Source organism: Phalacrocorax aristotelis, chromosome 24 (genome assembly GCF_949628215.1).
Source record: "Phalacrocorax aristotelis chromosome 24, bGulAri2.1, whole genome shotgun sequence".
Classification (NCBI taxonomy): Eukaryota; Metazoa; Chordata; class Aves; order Suliformes; family Phalacrocoracidae; genus Phalacrocorax; species Phalacrocorax aristotelis.
Genome location: NC_134299.1, coordinates 3,147,501 through 3,158,950, shown reverse-complemented (window position 1 = coordinate 3,158,950; position 11,450 = coordinate 3,147,501). Strand labels below are relative to the sequence as shown.

General features: G+C 46.2%; 1 protein-coding gene across 1 annotated transcript in view; it reads right to left on the bottom strand.

Annotated features, from left to right (window-relative positions):
- Positions 1–4,731: 4,731 nt before the first annotated feature.
- ATP6V1B2 (ATPase H+ transporting V1 subunit B2) overlaps positions 4,732–11,450 on the bottom strand; it is an 8,566-nt gene continuing 1,847 nt past the window's right edge. The window contains exons 2-14 of the mRNA XM_075074711.1: positions 10,124–10,179; positions 9,335–9,433; positions 8,597–8,690; positions 8,419–8,496; positions 7,793–7,932; positions 7,552–7,653; positions 7,070–7,167; positions 6,695–6,818; positions 6,114–6,264; positions 5,646–5,728; positions 5,452–5,556; positions 5,099–5,228; positions 4,732–4,981 (exon numbers count right to left, since the gene is read on the bottom strand). Coding sequence (XP_074930812.1) covers positions 4,839–4,981; positions 5,099–5,228; positions 5,452–5,556; positions 5,646–5,728; positions 6,114–6,264; positions 6,695–6,818; positions 7,070–7,167; positions 7,552–7,653; positions 7,793–7,932; positions 8,419–8,496; positions 8,597–8,690; positions 9,335–9,433; positions 10,124–10,179 — 1,403 coding nt within the window. The 3' untranslated portion in view covers positions 4,732–4,838. The remainder of the gene's footprint in view (positions 4,982–5,098; positions 5,229–5,451; positions 5,557–5,645; positions 5,729–6,113; positions 6,265–6,694; positions 6,819–7,069; positions 7,168–7,551; positions 7,654–7,792; positions 7,933–8,418; positions 8,497–8,596; positions 8,691–9,334; positions 9,434–10,123; positions 10,180–11,450) is intronic.

Here is an 11,450-nt window from a genome sequence, read left to right as displayed (position 1 = left end):
TTAGCTCTGCTCCAGCTGCCCGAGCACCAACCGTCCTCAAACAGTAGGAGTTGAATTAGTTGTTGAACTAATCAGCAGATGCAAATAAGCTTCAAGACAGAGAAAAGCTGATTTGCATCTTCTTTTAACACCCCAGTGCCAGTGCACCAGTTTCTGGCTACGGGTGGGCAGAGTCAGACCTAAAATCTCAGCCAAGACAAGACCAGGGCTGCCTTTGAAAGAGCAATTAAATCGAGCCACCTCTTGCTCACAGGGTGATAGAGGGTCGGAGGCAAAACTGCTTTTGATGTGCAAATAACCTGCAGCAGCTCTCCCCACCAGCCTGCTACCCTGCCTTACATCTGCCAGTCCCAACTGAAAACCCAAGGGGCAGGGTGGGGGAAACGTGTCCAATGTTTGCTCTCCTCCCCTCCTAAATGAGCCGACAGCTGGCGTGTGCTTCTCAGAGGGACCTGACTGGCTGACAGTAGTTGGCAAAGGGGGATAAGACCCCCAGGCAGTCCTCATTAGTCATTACGAAAAATAAAGAGAAAAGAAAACAGCGTGTAAATGAACTAAGGCAGCAGCTGGGAGATCAGCACGTCCCATTTAGCATGGTACCTGCTGTCTCCACACCATGAAATATCGGGCTGTTTGTTTAGTGTCCGGCTTAGCACCGTGTCAGGAGCTGCCCGATGACAGCTCACGGCACAGAGGGGCACCCCTTCCTCCCCATCCTGAGCGCCCCTTTTCCTTCCCACCCCAGTTTCCCAGCAAAGGGCTATGTTCTCAGCTCTGTGCTAAAATAGCTGTGCTGCAAGCCCCAGCCTGCTCCCGGGGCCTCCGGCTGACAGGAGCTAAAGCTATTTTTGTCATGCCTCCCTTACAGGGCCCTGTGCCAGGCTCAGGCTCTCTGCTCCTGGGAGCAGGACAGGCTCTGTTGCAACCCGGGGACCTGCCTGTGCACGGGGCGACAGCGATGCTCTGCCTGCGGTGGCAGATGCATTTCCTGCAGCAGCCGGGGAGCACGAGCCAGGAGGAAGGCAGAGATTTCTGCCCTGCTTCAAGCCTCTGGAGTGGGAGGAGAGCAGGCTCAGGCGTGCCTGCAATCCCGCGGGAGTCGCTGCCAGCGAGGAGCAGCCCGGCCACTTGGTGCACGAGTCCCAGGAGCAGAGGGGACAGGTCAGAGCTGGGTGTTCCTGCCAAACACACCTCATTAAACCAGAGGTCCTAGAGGTTTAAACAGCAAGCAAGCCTGAGTTAACTCCCCCAGATAAGAGCTGAAGAGCCTCAGCGGGCTGGTTTTGTGCCTATAAGCACAACCTTCTCCCTTGACCTTACAAAGCCAAGCAAACCAGAACCAGACCCTGGTCCCCACAAGCACCGTTCAAAAACCTCAAGTGCATTTGCAGTCAGCAGCATCCAAGCTGGTTAAGAGGCATCGCTGCATGCACTGCCGCTTCCAGCAGGTCTGATAAGTTCTGAAGCAGCTCTTGCACTGCTGTTTAAATACGTAATTGGAAAAAAGATGTTATTTCCAGGTGATACAGGATCTGAAACAGCCTCGTCCTTCTGGACTGCAGCAACAGCGCCGATGGGGGAACCGGCGTGCTCCATCCCCTCCACTCGCTGCCGGCTGGACACGCGGTGCTGCTGCGCTCCATCCAGCCCCACGCTCGCCGCAGCCCAGCCGGCCTCTCCCCGCGCCACGGGCTGAGGACAGCAGGTATTTCATCCCCAGCACACAGCCGCCCTCACCGTTTATATTCAGCCCAAACCACCGCCTGGCCCGGAGGAGCCACGCTATCGTCAATGGCTTGCCTGTGCTCACCTCGTTCTTTCCCCTTCGCTCCCACCAGCTGCAAATGAGGGGAGCTCAATGACCATGGATATTCTTACAGCTGCAGAATTGCTTTCGCTTTGCTCTGTAACATACGCACACATCAGTAGCCACGTTACCCACGTGCAGATGTTGCGGGTTGTGCAACCTGCCTCTCCTGGCAAAACAAAGCCATCCACCCTCAGGAATGCTTGTTCCACCTTTGTCCCCAAAGCCTGTCACCTGCTGAAGGATTTCAGGAATTCACTGGACTTTGGAATTTCTTCTCTTACTCATGTTTTCAAAGCCTGCATTACTGAGCAGCGACAGCTGCCAGCTGTTCAGGAAGTTACTCTCATGCCCTAACCCCAGCCTCTCCCTCACGACAGTGACTGTCGCCAGGGGGGTAAATGGGTGGAAAAAGTCAAAAAAAGTTGGGACAAACACCTTTAAGCCATCAGATGTGTTTTTTGCGTACTAGGTCCTCCTTCCTCTGCATTGAAAGAGCAGTCCCTCAAGCTCTGTGGGACAATCAAAGCCATTATTAATACTGAGGATAAGGGATTTTTAACTTAAGTGTCTGGCAAAAATAAATACTGCAGGAACCAGCTTGGACATTTAAATGAGGTTTTAAAAAATAAAATGAGCCGATGTCTTTTTTTACCTGAAGGACGTGTAACTTGTGTACAAGGAACAGCTCAAATACTATCAGTACAACATTTAGAAGCAGAAGACCCGAGACAGCCTCAGGCTTTCATCAGTCGGAACAAACTCTGGCTTACAGAGGCTGCGTCGGTGCAGTGCATCAGGGCAGGACTCTGACCGTACATAGCGGAGTCAGCAGAAAGGAGAGGTGCCCCCTCCCCCCATGAGGTGCCCAGCATCGATGTGCGCATTCTTCAGTCTGGGTTTACCTCCGCTCCCCGACGTGCGTCGGAAGAATCCCGGATCTCCCCGTTTCACACCGTTCTCAGCCTCTCGCCGTCACCAGCCGCGCTGCAACCCCCCGCAGGGAATCCTTATGACAGTTCATGGAGGGGGACCGACGCCAGGGATTTAAGCAGAGCCAGGCCCCAGGCTGTCTGCAGGGAATACCTGAACAAACCCTCCCAGGCCCCCCTCACCCTTCGTAGTGCTGTTCATACGGAAAATTTAAAGTCAACATACGCCTAAGCTCATTTCCAAGAAGCCTTTTAAGGTCTCCTAGCCTCCGCTAGTGCAAACCACCCGTCGAGACGCCTGTGGAAACAGTGGTATCACATTACCCGCCAACATTCCTGCAAAGCCTCTACCCGTGACTGCCCCACCGGCACGAAGCATTCGGTCCTCAAGTCGAAGGCCAAATCCTCACCAGTGAAAGTAACCAGCTCCAGGAATGAAGTGCGGGTGGCTCAAGCGGCCCTCGCTGCGAAATGGAAGTGTTTTCGGCACATTATGAAGCAGTTTCATTCATGGAAACCGGAACCCCAGTGGCAAAGGACATCTTGGCCGCTGCTGGAAGACCAAAGTCATTTTTAACCACAGAATCACAAAAGCTTCCATTTTGTTCAACACCTTCCATATTTAATTTATTTAGATATTCTCTACATTAAAGTATTCTCATGCCAACACTTCCAACCTCCCATCCCTACCTCAAGAAAAATAGACTTGACACAGCTTTAGGGTGGAATGCGCCGGAATAAAGTTGCTATTGCATCCAAGTTACAGAGAACACTGAACGAACTATAGAAAGAACTGCACATAGGAGACGTCAGGGAAAGCTGGAATTAGTACACTATCATTCGAGTCATGTTAGCACCTTCCTAGACAAGCACTGAAGGCGTTCAGAGAGGTGCAACATGCTTTGGTTAGCTAGACCAGAGCTTAGATTACATTAAGCCTGGAGAAAAGCAAGAAAGCTTGCCAGCACTGGGCTCGGAGCCTCATCTGAACCAGTCTGAAAACAACACTGAGCTGACTAGCCAAGTTTGCAGTGTTCGGGAAGGCTGAGCTCTCCTGGCTAGCCAAATCTGTGCCTGGAGTGCAAACCACAACAGTTTCAAACACGACTCGGGACCCAGTGCCACCTAGAGCATGCTTTATAACAGAATTCAAAATATCCATTCACACGTAAGTTGCTTTCTCCTGTTGCATCATTTAGTACAAGACATACTTTAAAAGCTGACCTCCCACCAGTACAACTGTGTCAGGTGTAAGAGTTTTCACATCTCATATAATCCCCTTCAGTAGCAGCACAAAGCCTCGAATTACCTACAGTTTTGCCTGTTGGGACACTACTGATCTCAGAATGCTTTAGCTGCTGGTTTGTGCCTCTGGCATTTCCAGAATTCAAATTTTTAAAAAAAAAGGGTACATAGGAAACTTGCTCTGCAAACTTCAATTTAAACCCTTTCATTCCGTAATTAAGCCATATCGTGCTACCTGCAGGTAGCAACCCTCCGGCCTGCCTCCCTTTGCTAGTGGAAAAGCGCCTAGCGTGCCTGCAGCGACCTCAGCTCATGCATACCTTCAAGAATCTTAAGCCAGAGTTGCATTTTTCAGAAAGGTACGTTGTCACGTACCACGCTTTCCACACATTAGCCTGGCCTTCAGGCACAACAGCAGGACAGCAGAGTGCCATCTGTTCTACCAGCAGCGCGGCAACTGCGTGTGATCAGATTGAGCAGATGCTTTGGACAAAGAAGTCACATTTGCTCTTTCGTGTTTTCTAAACCACGTGCTCCGGGTTTGAAAGCAAAGATCTGCAATTTCTGGTAATCCTCAGACATTCCCTTGAAATGTCTAAAAAAGGTCCAGTTCAGGAAAAAAAGCTTCGTGATAGTTATTGCACATTTGTAAGAGCTGGCCTAAATATTTTCCTGAAGATCCAGGCTTTGGAAGAAGGGATATTTTAAAAACTGGTATCAGTGTACACTGGAACACTGGCACAAGTGTCACCTAGTCTTGGTTTTAATTGTAAGGGCGACAAGTAAACACCAACACATGAAAAAGGAAAACAAACAGCATTTCACAGAGCAAGGAGTTAGAGATGAAGCTGTGGCTAGTGTTTTGCAGTAGAGTCTCGAGGATAGAACTCAGCCAGTGTTGTCTGAGGAATTCTCTTCAACATCTCCTTGGGGAAGATTCGCAAAAGCTGCCACCCGATGTCCAAGGTCTCGTAAACAGTGCGATTTTCATAAGGACCTGCAGAAAAGCAACCACAGACTGAAATATGGGGCAGGAAAATGTCTCACCACCAGGGAGATCTGAGACAAGACCTTCCGGTGTTAACACATACCGTGATGTTCTTGAAACACTCACCCTGAGCAATGAAGTTCTTCTCAAACTTCTGCAGAAACTCCAGATAAAGAAGATCATCTGAGGTAAGAGCTTCCTCACCAACTACAGCCTTCATCGCCTGCACATCCTTCCCGATAGCGTAGCAGGCGTACTGGGAGGGACAGAAACAAGTGCTTTTACCGTCACCACCCATGTAACGGCTTCAGTTCAAACCCAAAGGCTCTCACCTGACTGCACTAAGCACTCAGCCAATGCTTTTAAACCCACCTCAGGAGTGCTCTGGATTGCAACTGTTTGCCTTGCCCTTTACAGGCTGTTGGGCAAGAGGAATATTTGAAATGTGCCTCTGCTTCTCTGAAGAGGTTTTTACATACCAGCTGGTTGGAGACATCCGCATGATCCTTCCTGGTCATACCCTCTCCGATGGCTGACTTCATCAGTCGAGACAAGGAGGGCAAGACATTAATAGGTGGGTAAATCTGGAGGAAAGACATGCGAGAATTTCAACGTTAATGCTTCAGAAAGTACAGAGGAACCTTAAATATGTTCTAACCGGTGTAGTACGCACCTGCCTGTTATGCAGCTGCCTATCCACATAGATTTGTCCCTCAGTGATGTATCCAGTCAAGTCAGGGATAGGATGAGTAATATCTATGGGGGAAAAAAGCAGTTGGATAGTTTTCAGACCTTTTACATCCGTTCTAGCGCTGATGTGGCAGCTTTTGGCAGTTAAATGACTTCTAAAGTAAAATGCCATCAGTTAGTGGCCCCACATATCACCAAGCGCTCTTTCATGAGGATTAGAGCTGCAAGCACTCCTGATGGGGGGGCTGGAGAATGGTCCTGCAGTCTGAAATGGGCAAAGCATTTCTATTAGCAATATAGACAGAGCAGGCAGCCGAAACCTGCAATATTCAAATGGAAACCTAAAAGCCACAGAGGACCTCCTATCTTGCTGTGTGTCCAGAATAAGGCAGGTTTCTCTAAAGGAGTCCTTTAAAGTGCTATTTATTAAAAACATTTGAAAATAACTCACCATCATTGGGCATGGTAAGAATAGGAATCTGAGTAATGGAACCATTTCTGCCTTCCACACGCCCAGCGCGCTCATATATAGTAGCCAAGTCAGTGTACATGTAACCTGGGAAACCACGCCGGCCAGGGACTTCCTCTCTAGCCGCCGAAACCTGAGGCAACCCAGAAAAACGTTCCCAAGAAATCAGATCACTTGCGCAGAACTGCTGCTCCCCTAATTAAGCTACACTAGTGACTTGGAAGTACCTCTTCCTGCAGGCGATATCAAAATACAGCCCCCCCAACCTCTATTATGTCACTACGACCACGTATGACAAGAGAAGATGCCAAGGCAAATCAGGAACTTAATATCAAACTGCTGAATGCCACTAGTCAAATAAGTTTAGCTATCCCAGAAAAAATAGCTGTTTGACTGCTGAACATAATCCTAGACAAACAATGAACAACTAAAAGCCTCACTGCCTATTTCAGAACACTGTAATTTAAGAACTAATTTAACAGCTTGAGCAGAAGTTTACATTCTCACTTTATACCAGGAACCCTTTCTGCCAACGCCCAGCATGCAAGGTAATAAATGCGTACCTCTCGCAGAGCTTCGGCATAGGAGCTCATATCTGTCAGAATGACCAACACATGCTTCTCACACTGATACGCCAAGAACTCCGCCGTTGTTAGAGCTAGGCGAGGTGTGATAATGCGTTCAATGCTGAAATAGAACAGTATGGCGTTAATTATGCCAAGGGCTTTAAGGCTGCAAGGTAACAGTTTGAAGTTACAAATAGCTTAAAACGCTCTGAAAATCTGCTACACGCACCAACTGGAGTACCAGCATTTCATAGTCAACTTGCTGCAAAATGTCCACGTAACTGACATCTGGAAGGACACCAGCGAGGCTTCAGCTTCCAGTTTACTTGTTCTTCTCAGCCTTTTCCCAACCAACACACTGTAACTACTTACGTTGGGTCATTGGCCAAATTGAGGAACAGACACACGTTGTCCATGGACCCATTTTCCTCAAAGTCCGATTTGAAGAACCGAGCAGTTTCCATGTTCACCTAAATCACAATATTAAGGCATCAGCTCCAGACCAGATTTTAGGTCACTATATTTTGCATCATACTAAGGTCTAAACACCTTGTTAATAATCCATAAGCAAAGCTCTCTGCATCATGAGGACTCCCCTACAATCCCAACAGAATGAGTTATTTCTAGCATTCCAGGCTAGAGATTTTAAGTTTAAGATATTTTATCCTAATCAGACACTTTGTTACAGTTAATTCCAGCCATTTGGCATTTTCAGCCATTCAGCCAATTTAGCACTGTTTAGTTACACACATAAGACCTACTTAGCACGCTTTCAAAAAAGTAACCCTCAGCTATACTCAGCATTGGCTTATTTATTACTCAAACATCATTTTCCTCCAACAATATTGGCTTACACCCATAGCAGCAAACACGATGGCAAAGTTTTCTTCACTGTAGTCCATCACATCTTTGGATTTCTTCACCAAGCCAGCTTGGCGACATATCTGAGCTGCAATCTAGGGGGAAAAAACCCACCATTTTAGTCCTCCTGCATATTTGATGCTATTACACAGACCAGAATTTAACTTGGTTTACTTTTTAACCCCAGTGAAACACAAGCCACTACCAGTTCAGAGAGTAGCTTTGAGTACTCACCTCATTGTGGGGCAAGCCTGCAGCTGAAAATATGGGGATTTTCTGGCCCCTGGCAATACTGTTCATACCATCTATAGCAGAAATGCCAGTCTGAATCATTTCTTCTGGATAGATACGACACTGGGGATTGATTGGCTGACCTGTTTAGTTTTTAAAAGAACACATGTTATTCCATGTACATGTTTGAAGCTTGATCAAACTACCGCTGACCTTCAGCTGTGATCCAAGGCTCACGTCAAAATGTGCAAAGCCCCCTTTAGGCCTACAAATCTTTAGATGCGTCTGGTCAAACCTGAGCCTTTTGCAGATGCCAAGGCTCTGGTATTCTGGGGCCATGTAAAAAGTAAGAAAAGCCTGTCAGGTTATTAGCTTTTTATCTTTGCAGACTGTATAATTCAGATAGTCTACAAATGCTTCAAAGAACAGCTTCCAAGCACTACCAAAACCAGTTATTTTCTACTACCTCTTTGTCCTGCACTCATGTAAATTTGATCTGAGTTTGATGCTACACACATACTTAAAAAAACTCCCCCTAACAGTTCAAAACCAAAACTATGGCAACACTCAGAAATCAGAAACACCAGATCTGTCTTTACCTCCCTCCCAGAAATGGATTAAGAACATACCCATTATGTCAAGGAAATCTTCAGCCAAAACAATGGGACCTCTGTCTATAGGTTTTCCTGATCCATTAAATACTCTGCCTACAAGATACAGCAACAAAATCAAAATGTAAGTTACTGTGAAAATAAGTTAGTGTGTGGTCAGTCCGTTCATCCTTCAAAGCAAGATATAAGTACTTACCAAGCATATCCTCAGATACAGGGGTTCGAAGAATATCCCCAGTAAACTCGCAAGATGTTTTCTTAGCATCAATACCTGAAGTTCCTTCAAATACCTGTAAACATAGCAGAAGAAAAAAAAAACTCCTTTCTCCTGTGTGTTTTAAGTATTGTGCTTTACAAAATAACACACTAGAATGCTGCTTCACAGCTTGAGAACTTGATCAGCCACAGGGCAGAAAAGCAAGGCAGTCCTCTGCAAGCAAAGGATTTCAAGAACAGCTCACTAGTACAAAACATCACACAAAAACCTACTTTAAACAAGATTCACAAAGTGTATCAGCAGCAACCAACAAACCCGGTGCCATTCCTTTCATCTCAAGTATCTCCCTTTTCCAACAGGGTAAAGTTCTTCAGATAAGAAGAATTAATATTAACAAGAAGCAGCTGCTTAGAAGAAATACCTGCATCCACACAGCACAGGAGTTGACCTTGAATCTAATGCTGTACAATTACGGTGCAATTCCTTTAATCTAGCAACAAAGAAATCTAGAGGGGGATGCAGATTGAAAACTGGAGTACAGAAGGACATTTTCTATCTTCTAAATTTATTCAAGCAAATTGCACTTGGAATAAGAAGGCAATTTATTCATTTACCAAAAGAACATATCACAAGACAGATTTGACACAGCTCAGGCACACGCTGATTAATAAAATACTTTTCTATTGCAACAAGAGACACTCCTGTCACTAATCATACCTGAACCACAGCTTTGGAGCCACTGACTTCCAGAACCTGCCCACTTCTTCTTGTGCCATCAGGGAGAGTCAAGTGGACAATCTCTGCATACCTAGGAAACTGAAGATGAGCAAAAAAGATGGTGGAAAGCATTAAAATCCAGAACAGTCATTAAACTAACATTGCTTCAAGCAAGCTTACGTTTAGCAACTACAATTATTAAGAATAATATTTTCATTGGAACAAAACTCATTCTATGACAACTAAAATTTATCAGGCTAAAGCCATTTTTGCAGGGACTAGACAACATTTGCTCAGAGTTGCAGGCTGCAGAAAGACCTGACAAAACCCACCCTAAAAACCCTAGTAGTCCTGACATACTAACAGAAAGCCTCAATGCAGCATCTGACAATAAGATAAAACTGGCTTGTGCCTGTACATAGCATCAGTTGACTGCCTTCAACAGTAACTTGCCAGTAATTTGAAAGCAAGCCAAAACTGTTTACAGCTCCCTTTTACAGGGCACTTATGCTTTGGTAACAAAAGAGACAAGAACAAAATGAATAGGTATGCTTCTGTCCCCTTCTTTTCCCCAAGAGTCTCAACAACCCTCCATTTTTTCCAGGACATGGACAACTGTCCTTAGCTTTACAGCAATTTGTGTATTCGCATTTACCTCAGCAGTCAGAAGCAGATCTTGTATTAAAATTGCTCAGTGGACCCATAAATTTCACAACAGTCTGGATTTAGTCACAGCTTTTGTCAACTCTCCCTCAAAAAGCTTCATTCATTAAGAATCTGAAACTTTACCTTAACTTGATCCAAGATAACCAGGGGACCATTCACACCCGATACAGTTTTGTAAGCTGAAACAAAGCAAGCCACAGGTCAGGTATTTCCTCAGAACATCAGAAATATCCCACACAAAGTTTTCAAAGTTTCATTCCTATCACAGAATCCCAGACTGGAGGGGGTTGGAAGGGACCTCTGGAGATCACCCCGTCCCACCCCCTGCTGGAGCAGGCACCCCCAGAGCAGGGGCGCAGGGCCGCATCCAGGCGGGGTGTGAATGTCTCCAGGGAAGGGACCCCACAGCCTCTCTGGGCAGCCTGTGCCCCTGCTCTGGCACCCGCACAGGGAAGGGGTTTGTCCTCATGTTCAGGTGGAACTTCCCATGTTCCAGCTTGTGCCCGTTGCCCCTTGGCCTGGCGTTGGGCACCACTGGAAAGAGTCCGGCCCCATCCTCCTGACACCCACCCTTCAGATATTTATAAGTATTGATGAGGTCCCAGTCTCAGGGGTGCAGATTTTGAGCCCAGCTCTGTATCATTTCTATGTTTATTATGAACCCTATGAGAAGGATTAAGTACTGAATTGTGTGGCCAGCATTTTTTTCCGCTTCCAGAGGACCTGAGGTAACATTAAGATATTTATCACTATTTTCTTGTCCATCTCAGAAATTCACTGCAAGTCTATATCCGAGGATGATTTGAATGCCACCCAGAACACCAATACAATGTAGAGTTGACATTTTAAGCTAAGAAAAATACACAGTTGCAAGATCTTTAAAAAAAGCAAGGATACCAACATCTGTAATTTGTGATAAAGAAGGTGCACTGCAATTCATGTCCAACAAATGGTAAGATGACCTTAATATCAATACTCAACTTCCAGGCTTTTTTTTCTTTTAACCACAGAAGTGTCCTGCTCCATGACACTGAAACAACCCACGTGAAAGCCTGGACTTAAAGCAAGCAGATCTCCTGCTCAAAAGATTATCAGCAGAACTTCTACAGCAAGTAGTGTTTTTTTGGAACACTGCTAAGGTGAAGCCTTACAATACCTTCCCTGTCTCCTAAGAAAAAGTCAATGCGCTATGCTGTAAAAGGGTGAATTTCACCTTAGCCAAACTCCTCCTGCTCTTGGGCTATCCTGGTTTAACTTAAGGATTGACACCTGATAGAAGGCCACAGCTAGCCAGCTCATCAGAGGGCTCATGTCTTAAACATCAGCAGCTCAAGTATTAGCACAACCCACAATTTGCTGAGGCACCATGTGCCCAGACTTCATCACTCTGCTACCAGCCCAGGGGAAAAGCTGTGAAAATGTAGTAAGCAGTCCCCTTGCACAGCTCTAG